The following is a 20,956-nucleotide window of genomic DNA, read 5'->3' as shown; positions in this document are numbered from 1 at the left end:
GAATGTGCCCTTAGAGGGGTTCTCAGACTCTTAAGAGTCTACACTCAGTGGTGTGCTGGAGCCAGCTCTTATCCCGCTCCAGAGCTAATTGTTGGCATCTTTCCTAACCCCATATTAAGTGACTTCGTGTTGGTAGCTTGAAATTGGCCATGGTAGGAATATTTACAGAAATTGACAAACAATACAAATCAGTCCTTCTCCCCAAACTGGTTGTTACATATCTGTCAGCATACTACTGAAGTGGGTGGTAGAAACCAGGAGAGTGAATTCTCCCCCATTGTGACTCTACTGGACATTTGGGGCCTGTTTCAAGAAAGGCATCAAGAGCTTAGCAGACACTGCATTCTTTTATGGCTGGAATATTGCTGAGGGCTCTAGGCTGTATACGGTGGAGTGGCTGATGTGGAGAAAGGATGAGTGTCGAGTGACAAGCTATGATGGATCACTTTAGGGCTCAGTTGGTGAGATAAAATGAGAGACGGGTGCCAGAAGAAAGGGTTTCCCTTCCTTGTCTCCTCTAGCTCAGTAGAAGCTGGCGAGGCCGGGTGGGGTGGAGAAGCAAGGGAAGAATATCCCTTGGAGAGGCTTGGCATTGGCACTTTGCTGCGGTCCTCCCCACCACCACCACCAGAAGGCGCTCTTGTGAGGTTTTGGGGCCGATCTTCCCAGCTCAGGTTGGCGACGCTCTAGTCGCCGTTACTCTAAGGCCCGCGGGGCGGCCTGGGAGCCGCGGCAGAAAGGCCCTCCTCCGTACGCGCAGCCCGCTGGCGCGGTTCATGGCGCGGCTCCCGAAGCTCGTAGTCTTCGATCTAGGTGAGGGGCTGGATTGGGAAGAGTTTCGTAGGGCACAGGTTTTTCCAAACCTCAGTTGATGCTCTCGAGGCCCTGCGCCTGCCCAGGCTGAGACCTCCCCCTCCTTCCTCTCACAGATTACACGCTGTGGCCGTTCTGGGTGGACACGCACGTAGACCCCCCGTTCCACAAAAGCAGGTGAGGCGGGGCTGGGGGGGCCTGGGGCCAGGCGGGGCCCCGCGGGAGCTGAGCACACTCTCGCCCTCCCCAGTGATGGAACTGTACGAGATAGGCGGGGCCAGGCCGTCCGACTGTACCCAGAGGTGCCTGAGGTCCTGGAAAGATTGCAGGGCTTGGGGGTGCCCGTCGCGGCCGCTTCACGGTAAGAAGAGCGACTGAGTCTGTCTAATGCTGAGAGGTGCATGCATGAGGAGACTTCCCGTGTAACCCCTTGGCTGCAAAAATTTAGGCGGTGCAAACTTGCAGGTATTTGTATATTTTTCGAATTGTACCTTCTGTGCATTTTGTTTAATAAACATTGGCTCAGTGCCACCTGTGTCAGGAGGGATATGGAATTGAATCAGGGTGGAGGATGCCTACCCATCCAGGAAGAACAGCAAGTTGATTTCCCCCTGGTTACACATAATTTCACTTGCAGCCTTGGCCCTCCGCTCTCCTGATCCCATCTACTACACCTTTTTGCAGGACAGGTGAGGTTGAAGGGGCCAACCAGCTACTGGAGCTCTTTGACCTTGTCAGATACTTTGTTCATCGGGAGATCTATCCAGGCAGCAAGGTCACGCACTTTAAGAGGTACGCTGAGATAAGGGGAGAAGCAGGGAGACAGAAGACCAGAGAGGCTGGAGGAGCTAAGAAGCCAGAGTGGTTACCCTCGCCGTGTCTTGCACAGGCTGCATCAGAAGACTGGAGTTCCTTTCTCCCAGATGATCTTCTTTGATGATGAAAAGCGGAATATTGTAGATGTCAGCAAACTGGGTACTGACTGAATGGCAAGGATAGCCATTTGGGGAGTGAGGAGAAAGGGTTCCTAAGAGGGAAGGGGTTAGGTAGATATGTACAGGATGGATAGTTTGCATGCAGGTGACACCCCAAAAAGGTGAGAGTCATAATAGGGAGCCCTGAAGGCCTGATGAAATTGTGGCTTCTTTCTTTCTAGGTGTTACCAGCATTCATGTCCAGAATGGAATGAGCCTTCAGACCCTAACTCAAGGATTAGAGACATTTGCAAAGGCACAAGCTGGACTCTGAGGTCCAGTCCTGTGGATGAGCCTCATTTGAGGCATAGAACTGAAAGGAAATCAGGAGGGCATTTTCAGGTGCATTTGTAAATTATTAAAGTGTATTTGTGTGTGGCAGAAGAGATATTACCCAGTGTGTGTTGTTTCTAATTTTCTAGCGTGTGACCGGGGTGGGCCATCCGGAGGTGCCAAGACCAGTATGTGAGGCATTAGACTGCATCAGGTTCTGCCTTATAAACTTGTGGCAAACCCAAGACTGTGATTCCCTTGTGCTCTCCCCATCCCCACACCTCTCCTGAGCTCTGTCAAGGACATGAAGAACTCTTCCACTGGCCCCAAGTAGTGGGGTGCATTACCCTGCACATTTCCTTCCAGGAAGCAAAGACTTTGTTTTGGGTTGGGGAGGGTGAGGCGACCTTTTTATATAGTGGGAAACGAAGCGGCCGCTTTAAGAGGAGCGCGTGGGTTTGGGGCTGGTGTGTCGGGTCGCACGTGATAGTGGTCTCGCTGGCGCTTGTTGATGATGTCGCCGCGGTGCCCCAAGGAGGGATTGGCCGAGGCTGGTCTCGGAGTGATGAGCCCAGCACCTCCCGGGAGCAAGGCGGAAGCGTACGGGACGCCGTAGGGCGGAGGCGGGAGAGGCTAGGGTCGCGATGAGTGGGCTCGGCCGGCTCTTCGGGAGGGGTGAGCCCGGCCGAGACTGGTCCCTGGGAGGTGCTGGCCGCAGGGGGCGGGGGGAGAGCCGGGAGACGCTGTCCTGAAAACCCTGGTGGTCCAGCAAGGCCTTCTCCCGGGCCAGGAGGCGCCGCCTTGTCAGGGCGCCTGGCTCCAGCTGCCTTCCTTCCTTCCCTTGGAGGGAAGAGCTCGAGGCCCGGGAGGGGGTGCGAGTGGTGAGCGTGGCAGCTGCGCTGGCTCCCGCTGTTAAGGCCTGGGGGACAAGTTGCTGCCTGTCGGCATTCAGTCCTTTCCAAAACACTGGTGCTTCCTTTATGCTGGGCCAGAGGCAATCTGAGGTGACCCAAGAAAGGTACCCCTCGTGAGCTCCTCTGTGGTGCGGGAAGACAAGCAAAGTCTGGCATTTACAGCGTAGTGTGGCGACTCCGTGATGGAGATTTACCTAAAAGCCAGGGGTGCGCGGAAGAAGCAGGCACGGCGGGTGGTGATCCAGAAGGCTAGGAGTATGCCAGATGGGGGGTTGAGGTTCTCCAGAAAGAGGTAACTGTGCAAAACAGAGGCAGGAAAAAGTATGGTATATTTAGGGAAAAGGAGTTCTGGCTGCCCCGTGAGTGTGTGTGTGCGCGCGCACGCGCTGAAGGAAGAGGAAAGTGTGGATGGAGAGGTAAACGGGGGCCAGATCATGAAGGACCCTGTGTGTCTTAAAGTTTTTTGGATTTTATCCTGTAGGCAGTGGAGAGAATGGAAGGATATTAAGCAGGCTAGGGCCTTCAGATTTTTTTTTTTTAATAAGTCTGTTAGAAGTGCAGAAGATGAAGGGAGAAATTGAGATCAGATTTTTTTTTTTCTCTAGCCTCCCTACTTCATTCAGTTCGATCCTGTGGAATCAGGACCTTGAGTATCTCCTAGGATAGCAAGTGGAACAGTAATTATAAAAAGTGATTGAACTCTGATGGGGAACACGGTAATGAGGAGGTTATGCATGTATGAGTGCAGGTGGTATATGGGAAGTCTTTGTACCTTCCACTCACTCAGTTTGCTGTGAACCCAAAACTGCTCTAAAAAAATAAATTCTATTAAAAAAAAACAACTGGAAATGACTTGAAAGGTAACTAGGAATAGCAAAAGAATATTGGCTTTGGAAATCATACTGTCACATTTCAATTCCTTTGCAGTCTCTTACTATAGTAATTGTGATTTTAGACCAAAATGTTAACCTCTTTATGCCTGTTTTCACATTCATAGAGATAGTACATTCATCGTAGAAAGTTGTTTGGGGATTAACAATAACACGGTCAAGTGCCTAGCACATACTATGCACTCAATAATCGGTGACTAATATTTTTCCTTTACACAATGTGGGCTGCTCCATTGGACTCCAGACAAGAAGGAGAGGGGGCCAACCCCTGAAGAGGCAATACAGAAACTGAAGGAGACGGAGAAGATATTGATCAAGAAACAGGAATTTCTGGAGCAGAAGATTGAACAGGAGCTACAAACTGCCAAGAAGCATGGGACGAAGAATAAGAGAGGTAATGGGGGAGGGACAGGCACCACCAGGGAGGGCCCGGAGGGGGGAGCAAGGGCTTCTGGCTCTGATGTTCAGAGTGTGGGCTGGATCAGCCGCCCTACAGGCTTTGCGGAGGAAGAAAAGGTTGGAACAGCAGCTGGCACAAACGGACGGGACATTATCCACCCTGGAGTTTCAGCGTGAGGCCATTGAGAATGCCACCACCAATGCAGAAGTGCTTCGTACCATGGAGCTTGCTGCCCAAGGCATGAAGAAGGCCTACCAGGACATGTGGGTACGGGGGGATGGGAGGAGGGGGCCCAGGCACTGGGGAGAGTAGCTTGATATTATACTGTGAATCTTAAAACCTCTCCAGATATGAATTTACAGTAGAGTTGCCTGTGATGGCTAGACCCCTATCAGCCTCCTTGCTTATTGCAAGGTGATCTCTTTGCTGGCTGGGGCATTCTAGGGAGGAAAGATGATTTTCCTCTTTTTTTTTTTTTTTTTTTTTGTGGTCTTTTGGCTGTACTGCAAGGCTTGTGGGATCTTAGTTCCTGGACCAGGGATTGAACCCCGGGCCCTCCACAGTGAAAACACCCAGTCCTAACCACTGGACTGCCAGGGAATTCCCAATTTTCCTAATTTTTAAAGATCCTTCAGAGAAGAGAGTGCAACCATTCCTCCCCAGTGTGTCTTCGTGCCATTTCTTAGCCCAGATTTGCCTCTTTACACTTTTCCAGGGATCTCTTTTACCTAGTAGCCATGGATTTGTCAGTCTGAAGCCACAGGCAGGAGGGTCTTCATTCATGTGAGATGAAAAAGTCAGGGTTGTCACCTGATTTCTGGGCCATGTATCTTGTTCTCAGGGACATTGACAAGGTGGATGAACTGATGGCTGACATCACAGAACAACAGGAGCTGGCCCAGCAGATCTCAGATGCCATTTCTCGACCCGTGGGATTTGGAGATGATGTGGATGAGGTGATTGGGAGTGAGGGGTCAAGGAATATTGGAGAAGGCGTGGGACCAGCCAGAAGGAATGCCCAAGAGAACTGTGGGACAGGTTTGGGGGAAAGTCCAAAAGTGGTATGTTTTTGGAAGTAGAATTTTCCTTTGTGTTGAGCGATCTTGTCATCCCATATCCAGGATGAACTGTTGGAGGAGCTAGAGGAGCTGGAGCAGGAGGAATTGGCCCGAGAATTGTTACATGTGGACGACAAGGAGGAGGAACCCCCAGTCACACTGCCCAGTGTACCGTCTACACATCTTCCTGCAGGGCCAGGTACCCAGGGCTGTTCTGTCATCTCAGGGACTTGAGAGGGTGGGATAGATATGGGGAAAAATTATTCCTCATCCATCCTGCCTGAAAGGATCCAGGCAGAGAGGGTTGCTGCTACAGTTGCACAGGTTGTTGACTGCATAAGGGCACCTGGCTGAAGGGGAATGAGGACAGAAATCAGGCCTGTGCTTCACTCAGCAAACTGTGTCCCCTGGTTTAGGGCTGCAAATGCCCGGAGAAAGAGGCAGCTTCTTCTGATTTGCCCAAAGGTGCTGTGGGAATTAGCAGCAGCCCAGCAAGCAAGACCATACCCTTAGGTTCTTTGCTGGGAGAGAGCGTTCCGCAGGCTCTGAGTGTTATAGGAGGGGATGGTTGGAAGTTGCTGAGGCCTTAACACTTCTTTCTTTCTCTGGGTATCCTTATCCCCAAAGCTCCCAAAACGGATGAAGATGAAGAAGCACTAAAGCAATTGGCTGAGTGGGTGTCCTGATGAGTCTGGGCTTGCCTACCTGACGCTGCCTTCATTGTTCTCTTTTCCTTAAGTGCCAAGTGCTAAGCTAAAGGAACATGGCCTTGTTGGGAGGTCCTGCTGAGAGTGGTAGTATGACCCTGCCTGAGAAAAGGGTCCGTCGCCCTCCCATCCCAGGCTCAACCCTGAAGAAGGATTTTGGTGCAGGAGGAACCCCTGGGCTCCCTTTAATAGCAGTTACAGTGCCCTCGTTCGCAATAAAATTGGGTGGATGGAACCCTAGTGCTTATACTGCCTTGTCTACAACTGAAACTCGTCTCCTGGTCCTTGGATCTTTGTTTCAAGAAATGAGTAGTAATGAGAGTAATGAAGGGGAGTTGGAGCATAGGAGAAATGGGAGCTTCCATTATCTCAACCTACTATGATCCAGGCAGATACTGTTCCCTCTCTCAGGCTGGTGTGTCCTAGAGCTGCCTGGTGCTGAGGGTGAGGAAACTGCCATCTGTTATTTTCCCTAGAACCGTGTGGAGCTGTCCCTGAGCCTTCCCTCATTGCTTTCACCCAGTTGTGTCTCTGCCGAGAGAGCCTCGTGACTCACCAGCTGTCCCCTTACAAAGCCCACTTTCAAGGGTAGGAAAGGAGACGTACGGGGATAAGGGGTCAATAGGTTTCCTTTCTCTGGAACGCATAGATCATAGGCTTGGCTTGAACTGTCACTTCAACGTGTAGGAGCAATGATGAGGGACCATGATTCACCAGGATTGTTTCAGTAGTGGGTAAGGTGGCATTTGGAGGAGGAAGGAACCAAGATATTACATACCTCCTGATACCCATGTCTAAAAGAACGAACAGTGCCGTCCCCTTGGACTGTAGACGGGCAGAGCTGTGACCAAACCGAGCAATCAGGGTAGAGCAACCTCTACCCCACTATTTGAACATTTAGAGTGCATGGAGATAGACAAAACTGAGCATGTACTCAGCCAGAATAATGAAGCTTCCCCAAAGCAGGTGTTCCTCTGAGCACGCCCAACCCACTCCCCTATGAGCCACATATGCGCTACACTGTAAATTATAATGTTGACTTAACCAGTGTCAAGATGACTGGTTACAAGCTCTGGGCAGAAACACACCTCTCACCCTCAGCAGTGTTCGCTGCTAAGGTTCCCCTGAGGGAAGACTGTGACTCTAGCTGATGGAACTAAAACAGAATTAGATTTATTTTTGGTGGGAAAGATTTTTAGCCCAAGACCCTCCTGCTTTGCTCCTCTTTCAACCCCCTCCTCCTCCCGCCGTTTTCAGGTACTGATTTCCAAGGATTGGTGACGATTGGTGCTGGGGGCTGGCACATGGCCTCAAGCAGCCTGATCTCATGGGTGGGTTGCTCAGGCTGGAACTTGAGCACCCAGGGATCCTTGATGATGTCCAGGATGGTGGCACGCTTGGTGGCTTGGCATAGTGTCTGGAGGACCAGGTTCTAGGGCAGGGGAGAGAGAGGTCTTGGCTGAGCTGGCCCACATTGTGCCACACAATGAGCAGCTGGACCTAAGAAAGTAGCAGGATAGCCCATCACACCACTCTGGTGAAAGGGAGTGTGGCCCTGACTTTACCCTTAAAAGCCTCCTGTCTGCTCAGAAAGCCAACATCTTGAGGGGAAGGAAAGGAAGGGTTCCTTGGGGGAAATCCTTGCAGAATCCCCTTCTGGCCTAAAGAGATAGAGACTAAAACCTGCTTATCACTCACATCCCAGGTGCAAGCCCAGAGGTTGGCCCTTTAAGCCCTCCGCACTATTCTAGGGCAGGGCAAGGGTGTGGAATGGCCCTGGTATGGGGGGAGGCTTCCCTGGGGTTGGGAGGTCTAGGTTGAGTATTCCCTCTCTGCAGGTCACCCCTGAGGCCTCAGCCCTCCTGGGGGAGCCAGCACCTTGCACTCCTGGGAGATGGCATAGTTAGGTGGAAAAGTGACCTCCTTCTGAGTCTCTCTCAGCAGTTTCTTGAGATTTGTGTCATCGAAGGGCAGACGGGCAACCACTAGCGTGTAGAGGATGACGCCCATGCTCCAGATGTCAGACAGGAAAGGGTTGTAGGGCAGGCCTAGCAAGACCTCCGGGCAGGCGTAAGCAAAGCTGCCACAGTAGGTCTGGCTGAGGTGGCTAAAGCAGTTGCCTTGGTGGTAGGAAGGGCTACTCCGCACAGACTGGCTAGAAGGCACCATCTTGGCGAAGCCAAAGTCCGATATCTTCACGTTCTTCCGCTTGTCCAGCAACAGGTTCTCCAACTTTAAGTCCCTACCAGCAGCAGAAAGGCTGGGGGTCAGGAGAGGGCTTAGTGTTAGACTGGGAGCTGAAGGGCCAGGGGTCAGAGGCTAGAGATAAGGAAAGGCAAAGAGGGAGAGAGATGCCATTATGAGGACACAGGGCAGAGAGGAAGGAAAGTCATGGAGTTGTGAGCAGAGCCCAGAGGGAAGAGAGGATGGTACCTGAGGATCACTAGGAGCTCACCATCACTTTTCATAAAGTGCTCTGCTCACAGTGGGTACTTAACAAATGTTCTTGACCGGATGATTAAAATAAAGTGGATGAATAGGCCTAGATACTGAGGAGGGAGGTCAAGGGAAGAAAAAAGAGGGTAGAACATGGAAGATGTGCATAAAACCCCTTTGGGAGCCCAAAGGCCTCAGTCTGGGTGGCAGCGCCCTCACCGGTGCACGATGCCCTTGCTGTGCAGGTAGGCGATGCCCAGGGTCATCTGGGAGAACCACTTGCCAGCAAGGGGCTCAGAGCAGGCCCCATAGTGCTGGATCCACTCAAGGACGTCACCACCCTGAACCAGCTCCAGAATAACGTACACTCGGGATGTGGTCTCGATGGCCTGATAGAAGTTGATGAGGTACTTGTGCCGCAGGACCTTCATTACCTGGCCCCAGGAGAGGGACCCATCAAACCCAGGCAGGGAGCACCCTGGCTGCGCTCCCAGCCTTCTCCTACTCTCCCACTGCTACTTTCCTACAACTTTGCAACAGAATCAAACCCCAGAGGGCTGGTGGCCTATGGACAAACCCTATGCTTTGCACTTTTTACTTTTTGAGGGTCTGGAGGTGAGGTGGAAAGAAGCTGAATTTACATCAAGTAATTTTCCTAGCTGCCTAGTGAGTCATTCAGTTGTGGTATAGGGGTTTCTGGCTCCACCCCCTCCTAACCATACCCCTTCTGAGAAGCCTTAAGCAGCTTGGTACCAGCTCCCTCTTCTAGCCCCTTTCCAACCTGTATCTCACGGGGCAAGAACTTGTTAAGATAGTCCTCAGAGGCCTTCTTCTTTGAGATGATCTTGACAGCCACCATGACTTTCTGCTTTGTGTAGTAAGCCTCATACACCGTCCCGTAGGAGCCATTGCCAATGACTTTGCCCACTTCGTAACCATATTCCTCCATGACAGAGCGGTAGGCCGAGGTGGATGGTGCTCCCAAGGTGTCTCCCTTCCCCATGGTGTTGGGCTTGCTGAGAGCAGGGAGCTTTGCTACTTAAAAGCCTCCTGTCTGCTCAGAAAGCCAACACCTTGAGCCGCTGACGGCTAGGGTACCAAAGTGAAGTTAGTCTCCCAAAGCTTGCCTATGTAGTCATACAAGTCTGGGATGCTGGGCTCAGCTCTCCACTAGGAGCTTGGAGAGGGAAGAAGGGAAAAGCAGTTCTTTTTGTCTCCACTGGCTGTTGTTACTTCTTTCTCCTCTTGGTTACGGAACTCCCCAAGGTCCCGTGTTCCGCACACATCATAATCCACCTTCTATCCACCACTGGCCACAAGGCTTGAGAAGGAAATGCAGTTTGGAACATACTCATTGCTGGAGGTACCTTTATAATTTGGTGAGACTCGCTCCATGGATCTGGTCCTTTCAACCAATCATGTTTATTGAGCACCTGCTATGTGCCAGGCAGTGTACAGAGTCCTGGGAGAAAATAACCAATAAGGCGAAGAGAGCCTCTGCTAGCGTTTATAATCCAGCATGAGAAACACCTGAGTGTCAGAATATCACAGAGAATCGCAAGGTGTTGTAGAAGTGTGTTCTAAGGAACCTAACTTTAAAATGTATTCCTTTTTGGGGGTGGTGGTGGTGGCTTAAAATAACAACCTTTTTTTGTTGTTGTTGAACAAATTGAGCTGGACTCAGTTGGGTAATTCAGCTGGTGGCATCATCTCAGCTGGGCTGGTTTGTTTCTGCGTACGATCTCATTATTCAGTAGAGTAGCCCAAGTTCCCTCACACAGTTTGCACTGAATTTCAAGAGAAAAAAAGACAAGCTGCATGATCAATTGAGGCCTAGGCTCCAGAATCACAAAACATCACTTCCATACCTTTATATGCATAAAGACGGTTACAAAGATCACTCAGATTTATGAGGTGGGGGATGGAGACTCCTCTTAACCTTGAAATGCATTCTTTTTTTTAAATATTTATTTTGGCTGCACTGGGTCTTAGTTGCGGCACGTGGGATCTTTAGTTGCGGCATGCATGTGGGCTCTAAGTTCCCGACCAGGGATTGAGCCCTGGCTCCCTGCATTGGGAGCGCGGAGTTCTACCCACCAGACCACCAGGGAAGTCCCCTTGAAATGCATTCTTATCTTGCCTTCCATGACCCTGAACTCTTACAGTTTTCCTTCCATCCCTCTACCCATTCCTCAGGTTCCACTGGAGCCTCCCCCACCATCCACCCCTTAATCACACCCCGAGGGTTCTATTATAGGCCTTATTTCCTCAGACCTTTCCATCCTCCCTAAGAATCTCATCGAGACCCCTCATTTCTTAACTCCAGCAAACCTTCTGCTCCCCTCCCCTCAGTGTGTTCACCCTGAAGTCCAGGGAGTAAATCTGATTTTATTCCCATAACAATTCAGTGCCTCCCCATTCTCCTTAAGATCGAGTCCAGATTCTTTTATGTGGCTTCAAATTTGACCCTGCTTACCTCTCCGATTTTTTCTTGTAACATACATGCAATGCTCTGGCCAAACAATTGCTTTTCCTTCATTGTTCCCTCTGTTCTGGCAAACTCCTACTCTCCCTTCAGGACTTAGCTGATGATCTGTTTTAAGGAAGCCTTTACTGACTGTTCAGGCCCAAATTAGATGTTCCTCCCTCCTGGGTGCTCCCACAGCTCCAATACTTTCTCTAACATGGTGTCTGTTTTTCTTGCTTGCATCTCCCACTAGGCTGTAAGGGAGGTCCGCTGATGAGAAAAGGGATATGAAGTCAAAGACTTGAGAAGAAAGGCTTGTGGAGAATGGGAGAGAGCTGATTTGGAAAATGAGCATTATTGGGCAGCACTGAGGGCCCAAATGAGATTGGAAAACACAACTTATGGACACACAATCTTAACATATCATAGTGTTAAGATCATTTTAGCATTCTGGATACAGGTGCTTGAATATCAACAGACATATTGACCCAAGATTAAGGTTTCACTTAGCAGCTGCCGTGAAAGAATGGGAGCGAGGCATCAAGAACACAGGCAAGAATGTGGCTAAAATGATGGAATGCAGAATCTAAGCTGCTTGGGTTAGGAGGACAAGCTAGAAAAAGGCCAAAGGACAGGGGGAGGGGTTGCAGGTCTTAGTGAAATGGAACAAGTTTGGTGGGAAAGACAGAGGACAAGAGGTGGTGTCAGAGAGGTTATCTGGATTTAAGATGGGGGGAGGGGGTGGCACACAGAGGAAATAACAAAGGAAGAATCAGAGTTATCTTCCATCTTCCAAAACAAAACAGAAACTCCAACATTATGCCATAGGCTACTGGTAAATTCCTATTTATTAACAGGCTGATCCTGCTGGCAGGGTGGTTCCAAAGTCCTGTTGGAAGCCAGATCTATTCTACATCCTCAGTCTATCAAGATGAACAACTGTCCAGGGCACACAGTGGTAAGGAGGCCCACCCAGCCCCGCCTATCTTCTGCTTCCCTGGATAGGCAGCTTGGTGGCACCTCTGTTCTCATCACGTACAGCAGATAAACCAGTTCATTCAAGGAATGTGTATTAAGCTGCCTACTGTATACAAAAGCACTGCTAGGCTCTGAGGATAACAAGATGGATAAATTATAATCCTCCTGTGAGGAGTTAGCAATTAGCAAGGGAGACAGACACATAAGAAGTTAAAATAACAGTACGGTGAGATAAAGTTCTATAAACAAAGCCTGTAAGGAAATGTTAAGGGAAGGCTTTATAGAGAAGGTGGCGTTTGCACTGTTCAAAAGAAGTCTCCAGGCAGGTTAAGTAGGGAATGGTAGATTGAACAGTCTAGGCAGAAGGAACCATATATGAAGCTTGCAAGCTTGAGAAAATATGACACTCAAGATTTCAATTTAAATACAGGATAGGGTTCCAGAGGGGAATGTACCTGGAGAAGTAATTTAAATGCAGGTCTGAGAGGCCTAATATGCCAAGCTTTTTTTGACCCTATCCTATGTACTCATGGTTAAATTTTGCTGTGCATCAAAGTCAGAGCTTGTTAAAAAAATACTGATGCCCAGTCACCTCCTTCCCCAAGATCCGGATTTGGTGGAACCCAGGTATCTATGTTATTTTTTATAAATTTATTTATTTTTATTTTTGGCTGTGCTGGGTCTTTGTTGCTGTGTGCTGGCTTTCTGTAGTTGTGGCGAGCGGGGGCTACTCTTTCTTGCGGTGTGTGGGCTTCTCACTGCGGTGGCTTCTCTTGTTGCAGAGCATAGGCTCTAGGCACGCGGGCTCAGTAGTTGTGGCTCGCGGGCTCTAGAGCGCAGGCTCAGTAGTTGTGGCGCACGGGCTTAGTTGCTCCGTGGCATGTGGGATCTTCCTGGACCAGGGCTCGAACTCATGTCCCCTGCATTGTCAGGCAGATTCTTAACCACTGTGGCACCAGGGAAGTGCCGGTATCTATGTTTTTAATCAGTTTCCAGCTGAATCTGATGCACACCAAGATTTGAGAACCACTGTTGCAAACTAGTGAATTTAATGAAAAGAAACAGACTCACAGATATAGGGAACAAACTAGTGGTTACCAGTGAGAAGGGCGAGGGGGCAATATAGCGGTGGAGGAGTGGGAGTACAAACTATTGTGAGTAAGGTGGGCTCAAGGATGTATTGCACAACACGGGGAATATAGCCAATATTTTGTAATAACTGTAAATGGAAAGTTACCTTTAAAAATTTTTTTAAGAAAAGAACCACTGTTGCAGGAAATAGGACATCTTTAAGACTAAACAAAGAAAAAATCCTTGCAGCAGCAGTATGGAAAATGGATCCAAGGGGAGAGATGACCAAGAGACTAGCAAGGTGGCTGTCATGATAATTTAGGTGGGGGGATGGGGCCTGAACCAAGGCAGCATAGCATGGAGGGCAATTTGGAAGATAATTCGAGAGAAAAGCAGAGGAGGCTTGGTGGCACTGATCTTATGGGGGCGGCTGTTAATTGTGAAGGAGACCCAGGTTTAGAGACCAGGGGGTTATCACTTAAAAAAGCCACTCTAAATTACTTTTCTAATTACAAAATTAATTGATTGTCTAAAAAACTCATCCCCCTACTTCCTGGAACCTCACTTCCTCCTGCGGGGAGGAGGGCTGGGTCAGAGAGGGCAGAAGTGAGTAAATGAAGGGCTTTTCAAGCCAGAAACAGCTTGAGATTTTCCACTTTCTTTACGCGAGGAAAGGAAACCTTAAGTTGTTCCCAGGTGGCCAAAACGAAGTCATGGCCCCTGGGTCTGATCTCCAGAGGAATTTCCCTAATGGCAAATCCCTTGACAGGATAAACTTTTCCAGAATAATCTGCGATACAAAATTAAGAGATGCTCAAACACATATACAGAGATAAATAAAGAATAAAAACATAGAGACCGAAGCAAGCATGTCAAGGTTCTTTACCTGCAATTAACAACAAGCGTCAGGCGGCCCAGTTCACGGGGTAAAAGAGCAAATACCCGATGTCTTTGCGTGCCTCTGCACCAAACCTGGCCCAGGCTTGCCTATCGTCGGACACGGGACGGTCGCTATACGGTCAGGGAGGCCTCCAGTACAGCCTCGGTAAGATATTTTTATTTACGGCATTTGGTTTTTGGCGAGAGGCCATTCAGGACGGATGGCAGAGCAGCGGTGAGGTGAGATCCGATTCTAGGACGCTCATGTGGGCTGTGTCCTCTGCTGTCCTACGACAGCGACGCCCAAAGCCTCACCCCCGCCCGGGTTGAGGACCTTGAACCGCCTCTCGGGGCTCGGCCTCAGCAGTCGGTGGCGAGTCCCATTGGTTCAGGCGGCAAGCGCTTCGGCGTCCGCTAGGTGTGGGCGCAGCCGCCGCCCGGGCTCCGCGTCCCGGGCAGTCACTGGGCGCGAGCAGCGGGCACTGCTCTTGGACGCCCAACCCAAACCTTCCCGGGGATAGGCGGCCGGACCCGCGGCAACGCTTATCCAAAAAGGGCGTTTGTGTCCTCGTAGCCAGGTCTCAACCGCAACCCCCACTGGAGAAATCTGGGAGCTTTGGAGCGGCCTCGGCCTGGGGGTAGTGGCCCCCTCCAAGCTCCAGGAAAGGAGCTTTCTGCCGGGCTGAGGTCCCCTCGGGTGAAGGCGGAAGAGGGAAGACTGACGTGTCCTGAGCTGCCCTCAGGTCGCCGGGAGGGCCCCCCACCCCGCTCCTTGCCGGGCGACGGGCTAGCCCGAGACTCGCGGGGTCTCCAGAGCTGGGCCGGGCCTCCAGCCGTAGAAAGGTTCCCCAAGGGAGCACTGCAGTGAGCCGGGCGCGATGTTTTGCGGTGGTGCCGCAGCCGCTGCGATCAGGCACCGCGGCGGCCAGCCCCGTGGAGGTCGGTTGTCAAGTCCTCTCCAGGCCCCCCGCTAGCGCGCCGCTCTGGGGGAGACCCCGGCAGGAGCGCGAGGGCGGCTGCAGGGCAGCAGAGGCCGCTGGCGTCGCCTCGGCCAGCCCTTCCCGCGCGGAGAGCACCCCGGGGCTGCGGCGGGAAGGTGCCGGCCTTGCGGGACCGCGTGGCGTTGCCATGGAAATGGGCTGGGGCGCGCGGGGAGGTCCCGGGCAGGCGGGCTGCCGGAGGGGGGACCCCAGGTTGGGAGGACTACATAGCAGAGGCGGAGGCCAATGTTCGAGCTAGAGGGACATGGTGTGGTGTGGCGGTGGGGAGGTGGCCTCCTGAGGGAGGGTCGGAAAGGCCAAGGGGAGGAATTGGAGCCATTGGCTTCAGTTCAAAGAACCTGACCTGGGGAGTCATTCGATCCCTGGTTCCCATAACTGCAGGACTACCCCAAACAGGTTCCGCTGCCTTAAGGATGACAGTCCTAGGCCACCCTGGAAGTTGGAGATGCCGGTGGTTGCCACTCCTGCTGCTGCTGTTGCTGGGCACAGGTCGAGATCCAGGGGTGGAAGGTGTGACACACTACAAGGCCGGCGACCCCGTCATTCTGTATGTCAACAAAGTGGGACCTTACCATAACCCTCAGGAGACTTACCACTACTACCAGCTTCCAGTCTGCTGTCCTGAGAAGATACGCCACAAAAGCCTTAGCCTGGGTGAAGTGCTGGATGGGGACCGGATGGCTGAGTCTTTGTACGAGATCCGCTTTCGGGAGAATGTGGAGAAGAGAATTCTGTGCCACATGCAGCTCAGTTCCGCACAGGTCAGCCTCTCCACACTGACTAGAACTTAGCCCTCCCTCCCAGGACCTAATAACAGTGCCTTAGGTTTATGGTTTCCAAAGCACCTTTATGGAAATGATCTGATTTGATTCTAACTACAACCTCATGTGGCAGGCAGGGAGGGTAGTATTTATCATTTGCATTTGGTTGATGAAGAAACATACTTGCTCAGAAGTAACTTCTTCAAGACTACATGGATAGTGGATTGCACGGTTGACATTAGAGCCCAGGGCTCCTGACTCGAAGCTTCTCTGTAGGTAATAAGGTCCCAACTATCACACCTATGTAGTCATTTTTTGCCATCCCTACCTCTTGGCTTTTTTAACTGGCTCCTTTACATGCTGCCTAATTTTCCCTATCATGCTTTTTTCTTCAGCAATTCCTATCTTAGGGCACTTTTCCTTAGTCTACTGCAGACTTTCCTACACCTCCCTCTCCTCCTAGGCCTTCATCCTGTCGAGTCATACTTGCTCATTTCAGAGAATCCCAACATAATACTAGGGTCTACCCAGTGGTTCTCAACAGGGGGCTTTTGTCTCTCAAGAGACATCTGGCAATGTCTGGAGATTTTTTTTTTAATTTATTTATGTTTGGCTGTGTTGGGTCTTTGTTGCAGTGCACGGTCCTCTCATTGTGGTGGCTTCTCTTGTTGCGGAGCATGGGCTCTAGGCGCGCGGGCTTCAGTAGTTGTGGCACACGGGCTTAGCTGCTCCGCGGCATGTGGGATCTTCCCAGACCAGGGCTTGAACCCGTGTCCCCTGCATTGGCAGGCGGATTCTTAACCACTGCGCCACCAGGGATGTCCTCTGAAGATATTTTTGATTGTCACTACTGGGGAACGCTACTGACATCTAGTGAGAAGAAGCCAGGGACGGAGCATCTTACAATTCATAGGGCAGCCCCCTACAACAAAGCATTTTCCAGCTCAAAATGTCATTAGTGGGGCTGCCCTGGTGGCGCATGGTTGAGAATCTGCCTGCCAATGCAGGGGATATGGGTTTGAGCCCTGGTCCAGGAAGATCCCACAAGCCGCGGAGCAACTAAGCCCCTGTGCCACAACTGCTGAGCCCACGGGCCACAACTACTGAAGCCCATGCGCCTAGAGCCCATGCTCCACAAGAGAAGCCACCGCAATAAGAAGCCCACGCACCACAATGAAGAGTAGCCCCTGCTCTCCACAACTAGAGAAAGGCTGCGCACAGCAACAAAGACCCAGTGCAGCCAAAAATAAATAAAATAATTAATTAAAAAAAACCCCATATCATTAGTGCTGAAGTTGAAACCCTGCTCTAATACAATGCCTGGGGAGGCCTTGTCTGACTCCTAACTTGCTCTTTTTAGGTGGAACAGCTGCGCCAGGCCATTGAGGAACTATACTACTTTGAATTTGTGGTGGACGACTTGCCAATCCGTGGCTTTGTGGGCTACATGGAGGAGAGTGGCTTCCTGCCTCACAGCCACAAGATAGGACTCTGGACCCATTTGGACTTCCACCTAGAATTCCACGGAGATCGAATTATATTTGCCAATGTCTCAGTGCGGGACGTCAAGCCCCACAGTTTAGATGGGTTACGACCGGATGAGTTCCTAGGCCTCACCCACACCTACAGTGTGCGCTGGTCTGAGACTTCAGTCGAGCGTCGGAGTGACAGGCGCCGTGGTGACGATGGTGGTTTCTTTCCCCGAACACTGGAAATCCATTGGTTGTCCATCATTAATTCCATGGTGCTTGTGTTTTTACTGGTGGGTTTTGTGGCTGTCATTCTCATGCGTGTGCTTCGAAATGACCTGGCTCGGTACAACTTGGATGAAGAGACAACCTCTGGAGGTTCTGGTGATGACTTTGACCAAGGTGACAATGGCTGGAAAATTATCCATACAGATGTCTTCCGCTTCCCTCCATACCGTGGTCTGCTCTGTGCTGTGCTTGGTGTGGGTGCCCAGTTCCTGGCCCTTGGCACTGGTAAGGTGATAAAAATTAATTAGGGATTTCTCTCAAGGGGTAGAACTAAGTAGGTAGTTTGTTCAGAAAAAGATCTACAGATCTTCTCTTCTGTCCAAGGTGAGGGGCAGACCTAAGGGGTGGAATGGCTCTAGCAAGGATGTGTATATTCTGTTGTGGGTTTTCTGGACAACAGAACTGGGGGATATTGTTTTGATGGAAGCCCTGGGTCTGGGAGAAAGGGGGCTGGCTGATTTCTATGAAATTGCCGGAAGAGGGATAGGTGAGACCTAACACAGGCTTTCCACTACCATGCTGCAGGCATTATTGTCATGGCGCTGCTGGGCATGTTCAATGTGCACCGTCACGGGGCTATTAATTCAGCAGCCATCTTGTTGTATGCCCTGACTTGCTGCATCTCTGGCTATGTGTCCAGCCACTTCTACCGGCAGATTGGAGGCAAGCGTTGGGTGTGGAACATCATTCTCACCACCAGTCTCTTCTCTGGTGAGGACTGCCCTTTCCGTGGTGGGCCAGTTTAGGAACTTAGAACACATCATGGAACCTGAGATAGAGTCAGAGTAGGGCTTTCAAGGGACTGAAAATAGGTAAAAGAAACACTAAGGAAACCATTCAAAAGACAAAAAGAGCATTTCTTTTTTTTTTTTGCATAGTTAAATATTAAGCCCTTGAAATGTTTTAGGCAACGTGATAAGCACTTGACATGCCTTCATCTCATTTAATTCTCACACTGACTTCATGAAGTAGGTAATACTGTCCCCATTTTACAGATGAGGAAATTGAACTTCAGGCTGGTTAGGTAACTTGCCTGAGATTGTACTCCTAAAAAGCAGAGAATCAGGTTTCAGACCTAGGCCGTCAAACTCTAGAGCCTGTATTCTCAACCATTACACTGAAATAACACTCTTGAATTTATCTTTTGAGACTCCCTTTTTTTCCCCCCAAGTTTTTTTTTTTTGGCCACACTGCACGGCATGTGGGATCCCACTTCCCTGATCAGGGATCGAACCTGCGCCCCCTGCATTGGAGGCGTGGTGTCTTAACCACTGGACCACCAGGGAAGTCCATCCCCAAGCTTTTTTGTTTTGTTTTGTTTTTGCGGTACGCGGGCCTCTCACTGCTGTGGCCTCTCCCGTTGCGGAGCACAGGCTCCGGACGCGCAGGCTCAGCGGCCATGGCTCACGGGCCCAGCTGCTCCGCGGCATGTGGGATCCTCCCGGACCGGGGCACGAACCCGTGTCCCCTGCATTGGCAGGCGGACTCTCAACCACTGCGCCACCAGGGAAGCCCCCCAAGCTTTTTTAATTTTGAAAGTGGGCCTCCCCACTCTAGCCTTTCAAGCCAGCTTGTCCTTTTAAAGGCAGTAGTAGTTTGCATTCTGAACCTCTTGTGTTTCCAACTGTTAAGTATCTGATTTCTGTTCTACCACATTTACATTTGAACCAGGGCTTTCTGAAAACAGAGCCTTAATTCAAAGGAATGTCTCATACTAGGAATCACCAGTGCCACAGCAGGACAGGCCCTTGGAGGCAGGTGGATTTGTGTCACTCTTAGATCATTATGTAACGGCTTGCCTAGATCCTTAATGATAATGGGTAGGGGAGGGAGTGTTGGTAAGCTAAGGAACAAAGAACAACAAGACATGAAAGGGTGGAGTCAGTCTGGGAGCGGGATGTTTCACTCCTCACCCCTTTAGGTCCAGTCTGATTGGGTGCTCCCAGGGATGTAGCTCCTAGTGCTAACTCTCCCTCTGGGGCCCATCCCTGCAGTGCCTTTCTTCCTGACGTGGAGTGTGGTGAACTCCGTGCATTGGGCCAATGGTTCAACACAGGCTCTGCCAGCCACCACCATCCTGCTGCTTCTGACGGTTTGGCTGCTGGTGGGCTTTCCCCTCACTGTCATTGGAGGTATCTTCGGGAAGAACAACGCTAGCCCCTTTGATGCACCTTGTCGCACCAAGAACATAGCTCGGGAAATCCCACCCCAGCCCTGGTACAAGTCTTCTCTCGTCCACATGACTGTTGGAGGCTTCCTGCCTTTCAGGTATCCTCCCTTTATTCCATGGCCATCACTCTCAGGATCCTGACCTTAACTTTCCCCTTCCGTACTCACCCTGTACCGTAACCCATTGTCGGTGATAATCCCTGGTTCAGCTGTACCATTAAGAGATCACTAAATGGTTCCTCCTTTCTCCAACCAGGACTGAGCTTGAATCAATTCAAATATGAGGGTGTCTCACTTGTGAAGCTCTCCAGAGACATTGCTCCTTTCACTGTCTTCCTAGTTTCTGACTTTGGCGACACCACGTGGGGCTTAAAACCCATTTGATTACTCATCCAATTTGTCGAGTACCTTTTAGTGCCAGACAAATACAGTGGAAAATAGACCAGACAAGATCCCTGCTCTCAACCTACCAAAGAAGATGTTCTTGAAATGAGAGCAGCTAATCATAGGTGAAAGAATCCCCATCAAGCCAGGAACTCCAGTGCAGGGAGTAGAGAGGGCCCACTTTCCACAGTGACCCAGTAACGTGGAGGGGTGGTGGCTGGAGTTTGGCCTGGCCACTGTGCTGGCAGTGCACAGCCCTTTAATGCTGTGTATCGTCTCTTCTCTTCACAGTGCCATCTCTGTGGAGCTGTACTACATCTTTGCCACAGTCTGGGGTCGGGAGCAGTACACTTTGTACGGCATCCTCTTCTTCGTCTTCGCCATCCTGCTGAGCGTGGGGGCTTGCATCTCCATCGCACTCACCTACTTCCAGTTGTCTGGGGAGGATTACCGCTGGTGGTGGCGATCCGTGCTGAGTGTTGGCTCCACTGGCCTCTTCATCTTCTTCTACTCAGTTTTCTACTATGCCCGGCGCTCCAACATGTCAGGGGTGGTACAGACAGTAGAGTTCTTTGGCTACTCCTTACTCACTGGATATGTCTTCTTCCTCATGCTGGGCACCATCTCCTTTTTTTCTTCCCTAAAGTTCATCCGTTATATCTATGTTAACCTCAAGATGGACTGAGTTTTGGGTGGCAAAACTATCACTCTTCTTTCCCTTTCTTCATGCCCTACTGATCTCTTACCAACATCTCTTCTGATTGAGTGACTGAGTTGTGTGATGGTTTTGTTGCCTTCCCCTTTGCCCTTTGGGCCTCCCTTCTCCAGAGAGGGCCCGGAAATTATAAACCTCTATTATATAAGGAGTATATATTTGAACTTTTTAAGTTGCCTTTTTTTGGTCCTGATTTTTCTTTTTACGATACCAAAATAAAATTTATTAAGAAAAAGGGTCCTGTAGTTGGAGGGTTTGGTCTGGATATAGGAACTCGTGCCCTGCCGTTAAGGGCACTGTCCCCTAGGA

The 20,956-nt window shown here is 50.6% G+C and overlaps 4 protein-coding genes across 13 annotated transcripts; 3 read left to right on the top strand and 1 right to left on the bottom strand.

The window, feature by feature from the left end:
- Positions 1-5: 5 nt before the first annotated feature.
- Positions 6-4,188, top strand: MDP1 (magnesium dependent phosphatase 1). Of its 4 annotated transcripts, XR_002641952.2 has the most exons (7): positions 6-813; positions 930-990; positions 1,064-1,174; positions 1,498-1,605; positions 1,703-1,788; positions 1,970-2,129; positions 4,109-4,188. XR_002641952.2 is itself a non-coding variant. In XM_089907501.1 (6 exons), exons 1-6 carry the CDS (start codon positions 777-779, stop codon positions 4,154-4,156), a joined length of 525 nt encoding a protein of 174 aa, XP_089763627.1. In that variant the 5' UTR covers positions 6-776; the 3' UTR covers positions 4,157-4,188. The 4 variants fall into 4 exon arrangements, 3 of the variants coding, with proteins under 3 accessions (XP_089763627.1, XP_089763628.1, XP_022409359.1); XM_089907501.1 differs by lacking the exon at positions 1,703-1,788; XM_089907502.1 differs by lacking the exon at positions 4,109-4,188 and having other exon boundaries at positions 1,703-1,797; positions 1,969-2,486.
- CHMP4A (charged multivesicular body protein 4A) lies at positions 2,549-6,264 on the top strand. Its single transcript, XM_022553650.3, has 6 exons — positions 2,549-2,735; positions 4,109-4,258; positions 4,350-4,527; positions 5,106-5,220; positions 5,386-5,521; positions 5,950-6,264. The coding sequence occupies exons 1-6, from the start codon at positions 2,705-2,707 to the stop codon at positions 6,006-6,008; spliced, it is 669 nt and encodes a 222-aa protein (XP_022409358.1). The 5' UTR covers positions 2,549-2,704; the 3' UTR covers positions 6,009-6,264.
- TSSK4 (testis specific serine kinase 4) lies at positions 6,190-15,024 on the bottom strand. The gene is given in 5 exon segments (XM_089907505.1): positions 6,190-7,326; positions 7,329-7,461; positions 7,908-8,307; positions 8,685-8,899; positions 9,247-15,024. Coding segments are annotated over 5 exon segments (1,014 nt in total). The 5' UTR covers positions 9,469-15,024; the 3' UTR covers positions 6,190-7,282.
- Positions 13,076-20,885, top strand: TM9SF1 (transmembrane 9 superfamily member 1). Of its 7 annotated transcripts, none has more exons than XM_089907489.1 (6): positions 13,078-14,026; positions 15,258-15,622; positions 16,983-17,604; positions 17,905-18,090; positions 19,374-19,647; positions 20,224-20,885. In XM_089907489.1, the coding sequence occupies exons 1-6, from the start codon at positions 13,927-13,929 to the stop codon at positions 20,615-20,617; spliced, it is 1,941 nt and encodes a 646-aa protein (XP_089763615.1). In that variant the 5' UTR covers positions 13,078-13,926; the 3' UTR covers positions 20,618-20,885. The 7 variants fall into 7 exon arrangements, with proteins under 7 accessions (XP_022409354.2, XP_089763615.1, XP_089763616.1 ...); XM_089907490.1 differs by having other exon boundaries at positions 13,948-14,438; XM_089907491.1 differs by lacking the exon at positions 13,078-14,026 and adding an exon at positions 14,582-14,603.
- The last annotated feature ends 71 nt before the right edge of the window (positions 20,886-20,956 follow it).

This window comes from Delphinapterus leucas, chromosome 2, assembly GCF_059928025.1.
Source record: "Delphinapterus leucas isolate spDelLeu-1000000601 "Yukka" chromosome 2, BTC_Dleu_Yukka2, whole genome shotgun sequence".
Classification (NCBI taxonomy): Eukaryota; Metazoa; Chordata; class Mammalia; order Artiodactyla; family Monodontidae; genus Delphinapterus; species Delphinapterus leucas.
This window is presented reverse-complemented; position numbering and strand designations above follow the sequence as displayed.